Here is a 12,301-nt window from a genome sequence, read left to right as displayed (position 1 = left end):
CCGAAGATCAAAGTCACCAACAAATGGCCAGCCCCAGTTTTGACGTGCATGTAAACGTGCGCACACATCGTGTACGATAAACAATTCAAAAGCTCCCCCCCCCTCCTCATCCAAGATCGTAATAATGGGACAGTTTATTTTATTTTATTTTTTTTTTTTAACCTATTTCGCTTCGATGAAATCAATGATGATGATGGTATTTAATTGTATAAGAATTTTTTTTAAATAAAGGGCCAGATTGGTATGGCTGGACAAAGACATGAAATAAAATCTTCAGAAACAAGTTTGAATTTTTTTTTTTTTTTTTTTCAAAAACGCCATGCAAGCTTATATTCAGGTCGTATCTTTTTTTTTTTGTTTACCGTTGTTGTTTTTGTTTTTTTTATACACTTGACGGATACAGACGCAACTTGTTTTCATGTAAAAAACAAAACAAAAATTGGGAGTATGTACAAAGAGGAGAGACGGTCAACTCTGTACACAACATTTTGAACATAAAAAAAAGAAACAGAAATATGGAAAGCGAGAAGGAAAATGAAAGAAATCCAACCGAAAAAAAAAAAAGAAAAAATGATAATAATTTGAAACACGGGGGCAACATGAAAAGAGTGCGCGTGTGTCTGCGTGACTGGCCAAGATGAAAAGCGGGTCGGTTACAAGTCGTCTGTTCTCAAACAGTTTCGCACTTTTCGGCTGCACTGGCGCAACACACACACGCATTCCTTTTTACTCCTATGGTATGTGTGTGTGTGTGTGTGTGTGTGTGTGTACAGGTAATATTGATAAAGTGGGGAACAAGAACAAACAAAAAACAAACAAAAGACGAGCCAAGAAAAAAGCTCGATGATTTCCTTTTTTTGTTGTTGTTGTTGTTGAGATTTCAAAAAAACAGGGAGAGCGGGAGTTACAAATAAAGACGAAGACAAGTTGTAGTTGTTGCTGTTGTTGCCCATTATAGATTATACATATATATAGATATTCTGTACATGTTACAGTATATTATATACGGCCATAGGTTTTTTGCTTGTTGTGTTTTGGAATGAGTGGTAGCAGACAGCACAAGTCTTGCAGGGCTCTATGTCTTGCGTTGGCTTTTTACCGAGGCTCACTCGTTCCCACATCTGCGATCGTTTGGTGGTAGCAAAATAAAGGATAGCGCCAAAGTCAATCGATTCATAAAAGGCAAACGGCTCTAGTTTAACAAAGCAACAGGCGCATCACCTTTCTTCTCGTTAGCCGACGATTGTACACAACACAAAAGAGGTGCATTTTTTGTTTGTTTTGGTTGTTGTTGTCTTTAAAAAAAAAAAGAAAAAGAAAGAGAAAAAAACAAAAACAAAACAAAAGAAAAAAAAAGGGAGTCTGTTTGTAGTTTGTAGTATATCAGCAGTAGTGGAATAGTCTTTTGTACAAAATGCAGTGTTGCATCATCTACAATATTTAGAGGCATCATCATCATCAGGGCAGACGTTAAACACACACACACACACATACACACACAAAATTCGTGATTTGAACCGCATCATTTCATCCCCCCCCCCTTCCTTTCGGTCATCGTCTAATCGCTGGGTTTTGTTTGCTCTTCAACTCTTACGAGGGGCTTGTCGTTTCAACAACAACAACAACAACAACACACACCTGCGATACAGGTTTCTTTTAAATACAAGCCGAACGCACGGGGAAGAAACACACACACACATGTTACATATTGGACATAATCAAGACACACAACGAAAAAAAAACCAAAAAAAAACAAAAGAAAAACGATGACGGTGAATGGCCGTTCCCGTAATAATAAGCGCGCAAGTTCCCTCTAAATTTTGTTGCAAGTCCTCCCTCTTTTTGTTTTGTTTACATCCTCCTTGTTCCGCATCCGGATAGCGGTGCGGAAAAAAAAACAAAAAACAAAAAAAATACAAAACACACACACACACACACACTCACACAATGTTGTGACAATTTTCAAAAATGGGGTAACCACACGTATTTGGGAGAAACAAGAAGAAACCAACAAAATAAAACACGAACGCACACACACGCACAAAACAGGGGGAAAATATGGGGGGCAGGGGAGGGGGGATATATGTATATATAAATATAATAGAAGTAGTAGGTAGGTAAGTAAGTTGTCGGGAGGATTTTAAAAAAAAGGGGGGAAGGGAAATTAAAACGAAATTTTGGATTTTTTTTTGGTTTTTTTTTTGTTTTGTTTTTTAAATTATGTGGAAGTTCATTTGAAAGACACGCAACAAGAGGCGGAAGGAAAAAAAAATGGATTCATCCGGAAATTGCAATTTTTTTTTTTCTAAAGCGGAAGTTTCAGTCTTTCTCCGCACACAGATTTTGTGTGTGTCTGTGTGTTCCCCACCCTTATTTATTTTTATTTTTATTTTTTTTTACTTCCGAATTTGCATCCATTTTCTTTTCTTCTACATGTGCGTGTGTGACTGCCTTTTTTTTGTTTTTGTTTTTTTTTGTTTAATTTTTCTTAAAAAGAAATTAGAATAGAGAAGGAGGAGTGAGGATAAAAATCACGACGATGACTAAGTGTTGCCGGAACGCAGGGGAGGGACGGAGCGATAATAAAACCGGAAGATGATTCTCCATCCGTTTTTCTTTTCTTTCTTTGAATAATTTTTGTTTTTTTGTTTTTTTTTTTTTTTTTTTTAATTCGTTTTGCTAAAAAAATTGTTGTGTTCGTTCTTTTTCGTGGTGTTTTTTTTTTCAATTGATGTTCCTCTTATATGTTTGGGCTTGTTTTCAGCCCAGGCGAGGACAAACAACAATTTAGCCGCCGGGCACTGGCGAAAGTAAATGGAGCACCCGCAGGTGGCGCCGTGTTGCCTTGATTGCGGGCGGGCCGGACGCGAGTTCAACGGCATCCGCAAGCCTCGACGACCATGTCGTGGTAGTTTTTGAGCACGACCTTGTCGTACTCGTCGATGTAGAGCATCGAGATGGAGGAGAGCTCGGTGGGGACGCAGCAGGCGCGCGGCACGGCGCTCGGATTGACCGAGTGCACCAGCGTCTGCACGATGGCGTGGTTGGTCGTGTTCAGGTGGTCGGGCAACGGGAACGGGCAGTCGCCGTGGCAGTAGTAGGCGTGGTAGCCGGGCGGCGCCACGATCCAGTCGTTCCAGCCGACGTCGTTGAAGTCGACGTAGAGCGACTGCCTGCGGCAATTGTCGCGCCGGCCCTTCCGCTTGTGCTTCTTCTCGGCGGCGCGTTTGCTGCGCGCGCGCGACCTTCCGTCGTCAGAGTACGTCACTAAAAGCGGCCGCTGACTAGCCCACCGGAGATCCAGCTGATCGTCCTCTTGCTCTTGCTCTTGCTCTTGCGGTGCCACGGCCGATCGCCTCCTCCTGCGCCGCTTGCGCAGGTGCAAGTGCTCGATGTCGGACAGCGCCTCTTCGTTCACCCGCTTCGTCTCCAGCCAGAGGCCGTAGTTGCGTTTGGGCTGCTGCCGCCAGCGCAGCAAAGCCGGCAGCACGTCGAATGTGATCCAGCCTTCGTCGCGCACGTCCACCATGCGGCTGTCGAGCAGCCGATGGATGGGCTCGCCGCCGTTGCGCGCCGGCCGCACGATCTCGTGGATCAGCACCTGCTGCTTCCGCCGCCACCTGTTCTCCTTGCGCTTCTCTTGCGGCGCAATCTGCACGGGGTCGCTCCCTGGCGCAGACGAAGACGTCCCGTTATTGGCCAATGGGTTGTCCGATCGCATCCGACGGCTCTGCTCCGCCTCCCACGCCATCAAACCCTCCGCCGAACGGTACAGCCTCAGTTCGCCGGCTTTGATGTCCTCTTCGGCCGGTAAGCTGGTCAAGTCGAATCGCAAAAGGACGGAATTATCCGCCGTTTCATCGTCATCTGAATCTGAATCTAGAAAATGAATTTTGATTTAATTTTTTGTTTTTTTTTTTTTTTTTCAAATTCGTTTGCCAAATTTGACAACAGCGCGGGAAATTTGAATTTTGGTTTTTTTTTTTTGTTTGTTTGGTTTAAAAAAAATGTTTTTACCTTGATGGGAAAAAGTGCGCACTGTGTTGGCCGTCTGGGTCAGTTTGCCGGCCAGGTTTAAATTGGTGGTGTCCACCTCGAGGCCGGTCTGTTGTCGGTACAATTCGGCCAGGAATTCGGGCACGACGATCCGCTGTCGCGTCTCGACGCCCGGCCTCGGCCTCCGCTTCAATCCAAACATATTTAAAAGACTTCCTTCTAACGCTTCCGCCCGTTCGCCCAAATCACCTGTTTGTTTGTTTGTTTTGTTATTTATTGAAATTAAATGTTCGATTCTTGTTTTTGTTTTATTTTTAAAGATTACGGCGTTAGAAAACTCACCGGTCATTGACGTGGCTGGACGATTCGACGTCGTTTTCGAATTTCTGCTAAAACTAGAAGATGATGTGGTCGACGAGGAGCATAACACCGCGCTCAAGAAGTAGAACATGAGTAGCAAAGGCACTCCGCCGGCCGACAGGCGTCGCATGGTCGGTTATGATCCTATTCCAATTTAAAAAAAAAAAAAGATCGTCTTATTAAATCGAAAATTTTTTTTTGAATTTTTCTTAAAACTATTTTGAAAAACATCAATTAACTAATGCATCGTCATCTAATGATGAGCCAGATCGTATTGTCCCATCAGCAATCAAAACATGTGAAGCCCATTGTGTCATGATCCGTTGGCTATCCTGCAACATTTTCAACGGCCATCCATTCCGGAATGAAGGAAGAAAAAAAATAAAATAAACAACAAAGAAGCGTGAACAAAAGATAAATGACTGGCCAGCCCTTTTTCTTTCTTTTTTTTTTTCAATGGTGTGGGAAATCAATTTCTCGGCCAGAAGGGGCGCCCCCCCCCCTCGTGTCCCGTTGTGTCCCAAACGAGGCGAATAAATGCATTTACAAACAACCGAAGATAAACAAAAAAAAAATTCTTTTTTTTTCGAATAAAGAAAAAGAATCTTTTCTTTTGTCAGAGAGAGGCTGCCAGATTATTATTTTTTATCATGTCGCTATTGTTTTTTTTTTTTCGAGAGTAGAGGGCCCAATAAACGGGAAAAAGAATGAAACAATTCAATCTTGTTTTTGTTTTGTTTTTTAATTTTTATTATCTCCTTATTTTTAGCCTTTTTCGTTCAATTCTTATGTGTCGTGCTGCTGCCCAGGTGAGAGAGCGCGCAGACCTAGCGGGAAGCCCCTTCTTTTTTTTTCTTTTCTGCGTTGTATTTCTTAGCTAAAAGGAGTGGCTCTCTCTCTCTCTGTGTGTGTATGTGTGTAGTGAGTTAAGAGTTGTTTTTTTTTTCTTTTTAATAAACGAAATTTTTTTAAGAGAGGATCTCTTGGGTCTCTTATCCCATCCTCCCGAGATTCCTCCTCCTCCTGGTTAGGAAAAAAAAGAAAAAAGATGCGAGTCCGCGTCCGCGTCTGTATCTACATCGTGTTAGATTCTTCTTCTTTTCTTTTCTTTTTCTTTCTTATTTCGTCCCACCTGGGCCGTGCCCCTCTCTGCCCGAAGCGTGCCAGATGGTTCCAGGTGTTTCTCTTCTTTGCAGCAGCAGCAGCAAAAAAGAAAAAGAAAAAGAAAAAAAAAAAAGAAACGACTTTGGGGCCCAGGTGGCTTCCATTACTCGGCAACATGACAGGACCCTCTTCTTCTTCTTCTCAGTTGGACCCAAAGATATTTAGAAGAAAGAAAGAAAAAAAAAGAAAGAAAGAAGAAGAAGAAAAAAGAGAGAGATACAACACACTCAACAAAGCCAAGGACTTTGGCTGATGTGTTTTGTTTTGTTTTTTTGTTTTTTTTTCAAAAGCTCTACGCTTCCCTTTACGCTAATAAATATTGAGATTATCCATTTTCGTTTAGTTGTTTCTCTTTGGCTTTGAACGTCGATGTAAAGGGACGACTGGGCCAGCACCCGCATCTCATCACGACAAACGTCAACGATTGACCTTGTCCGCTTTGTTTTGGCCAGCTGAATGTTGTCGTGTTCTTATCTCGTCTAAAAACAAAAATGAAACAATAGCGGATGGACAACAAACTTACGCTATTATGTCAAGACACTGAAATCACTTCAATCTCTGCCTCTCTCTCCCCACCCCCGAAGAGCCGCACCTAATCGACTGGGGCCTGGGCAGGTCCCTCGTTTTTTTTTCTCCTTCTCTCCACTACACACACACACACACACACACACACTAGACGTAGGAAATATACAAGTTTATCCGTCTGATTAGATATGCACGTCTACTTTAGTTGAGCCAGTCGAGAGTTCAACTTGATGACTTGAAAATTGTGTTTGTGTTGCCACCATGTCAACTGAAAATGGAGGGGGGTCCTTTCGTACGTAGTAATGGACGAATGGGGAAGGGAGGGGGGTTCACTGGACAATTGACGAACGCAGGACGATGACCCTGTTCCGTTTCTTTCGAGCACAACACTGACGACCAAGTAACTACTCAAGCCCAGCTTATATGATCGATATAGACTTATAGGCATTATTATCTGGCTTCGAAAAAAATGGAAAATAAATTAAAGGCCCATTTCTTTTTTATTTTTATTTTTTTTTTAAGAGGAAGAAGAAGGCCAAGTCAATTGGGTGCAGGGGGAGGTGATGGAGGAGGGCACGCAGGTGTTAATGAAAAGGAATTTCTCTCTCTCCCTTTCTTTCTCTTTCGCTTTGCTCATTAATCAAGGTTAATCCCCCCCTCCTTTTTTTTTTTGGTTTTTAAGTAAGAAATGCGCTCGTTTTGACCAGGTGGACTGTGTCCCATCCTGCAATTTCAAAGAAAGAAAGAGATGATCATCCTGTCCGTCCTGGTTTTTTTGTTTTGGTTTTTGTTTCAATTTGCACTTCACACTCTCAGAGATTTCATTTATCATTTTTAATCAGTGGCGTTGAATGGCCAAGATGTTAAGGCCATCTTGTTTAATGATCTAAGAGAGAGAGAGAGAGAAACGCTTGTCTGCAGTGATCTTGATCGATGCGCTAAACGTTGATTATTCATGAATCTATTCCCTTTTGTGATAACTACTCGATAGAGGCGATGAAAAGGACCAACGATAAGAGATGGCTAATACGTAAGATTTGTTTTTGTTTTTTAAAGGGGGGGGGGGCAGGTTTAGGTTTAAAAAAAATGAATCAAAATATTATTCAACTCCCACGTGTTGAAGAGAAGGGTGAGGGGGGCAACCGACGTGTTAAAGAGATTTAATTCTTTAGTTTTGCGCGTATGACACACACACACACACACACCTGTTTGGCTTTTTGCGGCTTGTCAATGCGTTAACGCCACACCCTAAATAATCGGCTTTACATTGAATGGAGCGATAACGAAAAGCAAAAAAAAAAAAAAACTGATAAGATAACACCCTCCCCACTTCTTTGCGGAGCCTGGACAAACTGTCGAGAAAAATGTCGATAAGAAAATGCCGTGGCAAAAAAGGCAGCGGGAAACAAGCGTGCAAAAGAATTTCCAATCCATTGGAATTTCAAACATTTTTTTTTCGATCGCAGCTGGGCATGAAAAAAAAAAAAAAGACGGGCTTGCCAATATACAAGATGGTGTGGGGAAGAGAAGAAAAAAATTGGGGGGGGGGGAGAGATTTGAGCCGCACCTCCATTTTCACGGTTGCGTATAAAGCCATTTGCATACAGCGGCCGTATTAGTCAAATTAGGTAGAAAAGAAAGAGAAAAAGAGAGAGAGAGAGAATGTAACATCAATAAAAGAAGATGGGGACTCCATTAAAAAAAAAAGAAGAAAAAGAAGAAGAAAAAAAAATCAAAGAAAAAGAAACAGAACAAAATGTAAATAGGTTACGGTCGGAATGATGACCGCGTCCACATTTTTCTCTTCAAAGTGAGAGAGAAAGAAACAAAAAAAATGGTGAATTATATAAGAAGTTGGCGTGTTTCTTTTCTTTTAAACGATCGTAATCATAAAAAAAAAAACACAAAAAAAACACACAAAAAAAAACCAAGAAGAAAAATAGGAAAGAGTTGATGAAAAACACACCTGGTCAAAAACGCACACTTGGACGTCTTCCATCTTTCGAACGGCATTTTCTCTTTCGACGGCGCGAAGAATGTCGCGTTCAATCGATTTGCCTATCCCCCCCTCTTTCGTTCGTCCGATCACCAAAAATAGCGTTCCGATCGACATGTTTCGTTTTCAAGAGACTTTGGCCTCGCTGTTCTACCGCACCGAGTGTCAAATAAAGATCGATAATGAGCGAAATGGCCTTGTTTTTTGTTTTACAAAAGTCCAATCTTCCCCACACACATACACAGAGAGGTACCATGTTTTAGACTCTCTCTCTTTCTCTATCGTTCAAATAAAAACAAAAAAAAAGGTGTTTACAAGCACAGAAAAATTTGGAAAAAAAAAGAGGACATAAACCAAAAAAATGAAGTAGTCGATATTTAGGTTTGTTTTCATTTTGGACGAGACAGACTATCTATATAAACGCTGGTCCTTTATCCTTTTTTTTTTTTTCAAGAAAGAAAGAAAGAAAAAAAAGGCCGGCGACACGGAGACCGACACAGCTTGAAAAATTGGTTCATCTACGTGTAGACTACATTTGTGTGGAGTCTACTGTTGTTGGTCAAACAACAAAAAACCCACAGCCTCTCTCCCTGCGAGAGTTGTCAACTTGAAAGTATATCAAATGTGTGTCTGAACATGTCTGCGCCGCAGCACCATGCCATATCCCGCAAGGGGCAGAGTTTGAAAAACCGAACAATCTTTTTTTTTTGGGGGGGGGGGCTATTAGGAGAGACTCCGAGGAGCCAAACAACCAAACTCTTGTTGATCTAAATATATATATATATACCTTTAGAAAAGAAGAAGATCGATTTTTTTTGTTGTTGTTTTACCTTGGTCATATTCCGTCGTCTAGCATGTTTTTGTGTCCACGACCGGCCCACCCCACCCCCTCTTTTTTTGATTTATCTTGTTTTTATCTTTGAAAGGAGGAGGAGAAGGCGAACAAGAAGAAGAAGAAACAAAAAAAAAAATAAGTGCAGGGTCACTTGGTGGATGACGTTTGTCGACACGGAACTTTCTGATGAATTGTGCACCGAAAATGTGATCAGTTTTTTGTTTTTGTTTTGGGTTTCAAAACTCGAATTTTCCAAAACTGGATGACGCACAACACGATAAACGGATAGCCGACGGTTTTTTTTGTTTGTATGGTTTAAACTTTCACAGAAAACACTAGGCAGAAAAAACAAACAAAAACAAAATCCGTTCGAACTTTTTTGGGACTTTTTTTGTTTTTGTTGTTGCCTCAAACTCACACAATTTCAAAAAATAAAAATCACTTGGCAACGAGAAAAACGAGTCCGGAAAACACTTTTTTTTTTTCTTCTTCCCCGTTTTCTAATTTTGAAAACGGACGTCGTGAATGAAATTCGATTGAAAATAAATGTGCTCAAAGATGAAAATGGAAACAAAATCAAGTGGGTCTCGGAAACTTTTGTTTTTCTCGAACTCGGGCACAAAGTTGGCGTCCAGCGAAACAAGCAAACTCTTTCGACCAAGTGTGAGGGGACACAAGTTGGTGGTCAAGACGTCGAACCAAACCAAACTCCCCCCAAAAAAAATCGTCAAAAATCGAAACACACGACAAACTTGCAGAACTCGGTCGGAAAACGAGAGTTTCTTTAATCGATTCTCTTCTCCCCACGTCAGTTTTGTCTTTTGTTTTGGGTTTTTTTTCTTTCTTTTTCTTCTTCTTTTTTTGTTGTTGTTGTTGTTGTTGTGTGTGTTTTGTTTGGCAGGTGAAGAGTAGATAGCGAGAGAAAAAAAAAAAATGAAGAATTGCGTGGATTATGTAGCACACACCTGCGCCGTACCTGAAGGGAGAGCGGCAACTGAAAATGTTGGAGACCGGCAAGAGTGGTTTAAAACGGACTTTTTTCTGGTGTTTTTTGTTTCTTCTCTTTCTCTTTCTCTCTTTTCTTCTTCTTCTTCTTCTTCTTCTTGCTTCTTCTTTTCTTTTTTCTTTTCTTCGTTTTGGGGGCTCTTCGTCTCTCTTTTCTCTCTATCTCACTCACTCCTCCTACCTTTTGGCTTTTGTCTTTACCACCTTTACCTCCCCTTCTTTCCACCTTCCTCTTGGCCAAGGTGGAACAGGGAGGAGGAGGAAGAAAAAAGAAGAAGGAGCCAAAGGGAGGGGAAACGCTAAGAGAGAGAGAGAGAGAGAAAAAGATGTGCCAGAGGGGGGGAACACGCGGCCACCGAGGACGGAAGGGGGAGGCCCACGGGGCATAGAGCATACCCCCACAACTCTCTTAACACACGCAGCATTTTTTTTCTTTAATTTTTACAGGTAAAAAAAAAAAAAAATTGGAAAAAAATTGCGGAGAGTGAGAGAGAGAGAGAGAGAAAATCGCATCACACTGTGTGTAGGGTCTTCCCCTACACCGAGTGACGGTTAGAGGCTACAACACGGAAGGCAATCATTTCTCACCTGGTGTTGACAAAAAAATAAGAGGCTAGGTGCGTAAAAAAATAAAATGGCGCTGCCGTCGGCTCTACGTAGCAACCCCCTTCCTTCTTTTTTTTTGTTGGGGGGAGGGGGGAGTTTCCTCAAACAACCATGGGGGATACGTTTAATTTGAAACTTTCGTACGGACATGTGTGAATTGAAACAAGGTCTTTTTTAATTCTTTTTTTTTGTGTGTATGTGTGTGTGTGTGTGTGTTACAAATTCCCTGCTTGTCTTCCTCTTCTTCTTGTTCCCCCCCCCCCATCAAACTTGGATGACCAGAGAGAGAGTGAACCACCTGGAGAAGAAGACCCCCAAGAGTTGAAAGCGTTGGAAAGGACAAGAAGGAAATCTAAGCCATATAGAAAAAAAAAAGAAAAAGAAAATGTTGTGTGTGTATGGGGGCAAGACACAGGTGCGCGCTGGCTCCGGTGAGAGAGAGAGAGAGAGAGCTCTGCTGGAGTGAGAGAGAGAGAGAGAGACCCCGAAAAAAAAGGAAAACTTATGTGTGTCTAGTGATGGCTTTTTTTCTTCTTCTTCTTCTTATGTGTGTTGCGCCCATGGTTTTTTTTTTCTTCTGGTAGACAGCATGCCGCCAGCCCAGTGGGGGGCCAAGGACGGGCCTTCTTCTTCTTCTCTTTCTACACTTGTTTTTATTCGTTTTTTCTTTTCTTTTCTTTCACCTTCTTCCAGCACACAATTCAGAATTGTTCAAATGTACCAGCGAAATGTCCGCCATCATCAATTCAAGCTGCTCAACAAAGTCGTGCCTCGTGCTCTTTCTCTCTTATTCTTATTCTTATTCTTATTCTCCTTGTGTGTGTATAATATCTTGTCGATATCATTAGCCATGAATTATTCATCGGCGCGTGTGTCGTCCAGGGCGCGCGCGCGTGCCCCTGCCTTTTATATTTATATACATATATATTTCATTCTGATTGAACTAGCAAGTAGAAGAAGAAGAAGCCCAGTGTGGAAGCAGGTAAAGATATCCGGCTGCTACGTAATAGCCCCCCGGATGGTACGTTACTTGAAAGAATGAAAAAAAAGCTATAAATAAGCACTGCAGTTTGTTTTTGAAAGAAGATGAAGAAGAAGATGAAGAAGAAGAAGAAAAGAAATGAAAAAAATTGAAGGTTTCGTATGGAAATAAAAGAAAAAATATCTTTGCGGGCCTTTTTGGCAGTGAAGGATATTGTGGGATGGGTGCGCGCGCATTATGCGACGACGACACAGGTGTTTATACACAGGTGTTCAAACAACACAAAAGGGAAAAAAAATAAAAAATCAAATGAGAAGCAGAAAGCAACAGGTGAAATTCTTCGACCATCCATCGGACAATTTCGGGTTTTTGGGGTCGTTGTCAAGCGCTGCATAAAAGAACATTTTCCTTTTTCTTTTTACTTTGGTTTTGTTTTTTTTTTTTGTTTTTAAGTTAATGTTTCGATTCAATTGGAAATAAAAAGTTTAATAAAATCTGATAAAAATTCCGAAATAAATCGATCCAAAAAAAAAACGAGGCGAAATGGGGCAAAGATGAATAGTTTTCAAAATAAAAAGGACCCCGCCAACAAATTCAGTTCTCCATATTTCCTATCAATTTGTATTCCTTTACCGATTCTCTTTTTTTCGAAATTGATTTCAAGAAAAAATGAAATAAAACAGTCGGGCCTTTCACCCGTTTGTTATTGTGGTCCCAGTGATGGTGATTAACGCCAGCCGATAACCACAGCCATTTGTTTATCCCTCTTGCCCGATGCCCCGATGCCCCGTGTGTCGTGTTCGATCGACGAGAGAAACCGGATTAATTGACG

General features: G+C 41.4%; 1 protein-coding gene across 2 annotated transcripts; it reads right to left on the bottom strand.

Moving 5' to 3' along the window:
* Positions 1 to 1,361: 1,361 nt before the first annotated feature.
* LOC116924596 (bone morphogenetic protein 2) lies at positions 1,362 to 10,067 on the bottom strand. 2 transcript variants are annotated; one of them, XM_045167307.1, is made up of 4 exons: positions 8,872 to 10,067; positions 4,339 to 4,500; positions 4,018 to 4,245; positions 1,362 to 3,879 (listed from the first exon to the last, which is right to left on the bottom strand). In XM_045167307.1, the coding sequence occupies exons 2-4, from the start codon at positions 4,484 to 4,486 to the stop codon at positions 2,873 to 2,875; spliced, it is 1,383 nt and encodes a 460-aa protein (XP_045023242.1). In that variant the 5' UTR covers positions 4,487 to 4,500; positions 8,872 to 10,067; the 3' UTR covers positions 1,362 to 2,872. The 2 variants fall into 2 exon arrangements, with proteins under 2 accessions (XP_045023242.1, XP_045023243.1); XM_045167308.1 differs by lacking the exon at positions 8,872 to 10,067 and adding an exon at positions 6,044 to 7,082.
* Between the last annotated feature and the right edge of the window lie 2,234 nt (positions 10,068 to 12,301).

Source organism: Daphnia magna, unplaced genomic scaffold (genome assembly GCF_020631705.1).
Source record: "Daphnia magna isolate NIES unplaced genomic scaffold, ASM2063170v1.1 Dm_contigs176, whole genome shotgun sequence".
Classification (NCBI taxonomy): Eukaryota; Metazoa; Arthropoda; class Branchiopoda; order Diplostraca; family Daphniidae; genus Daphnia; species Daphnia magna.
This window is presented reverse-complemented; position numbering and strand designations above follow the sequence as displayed.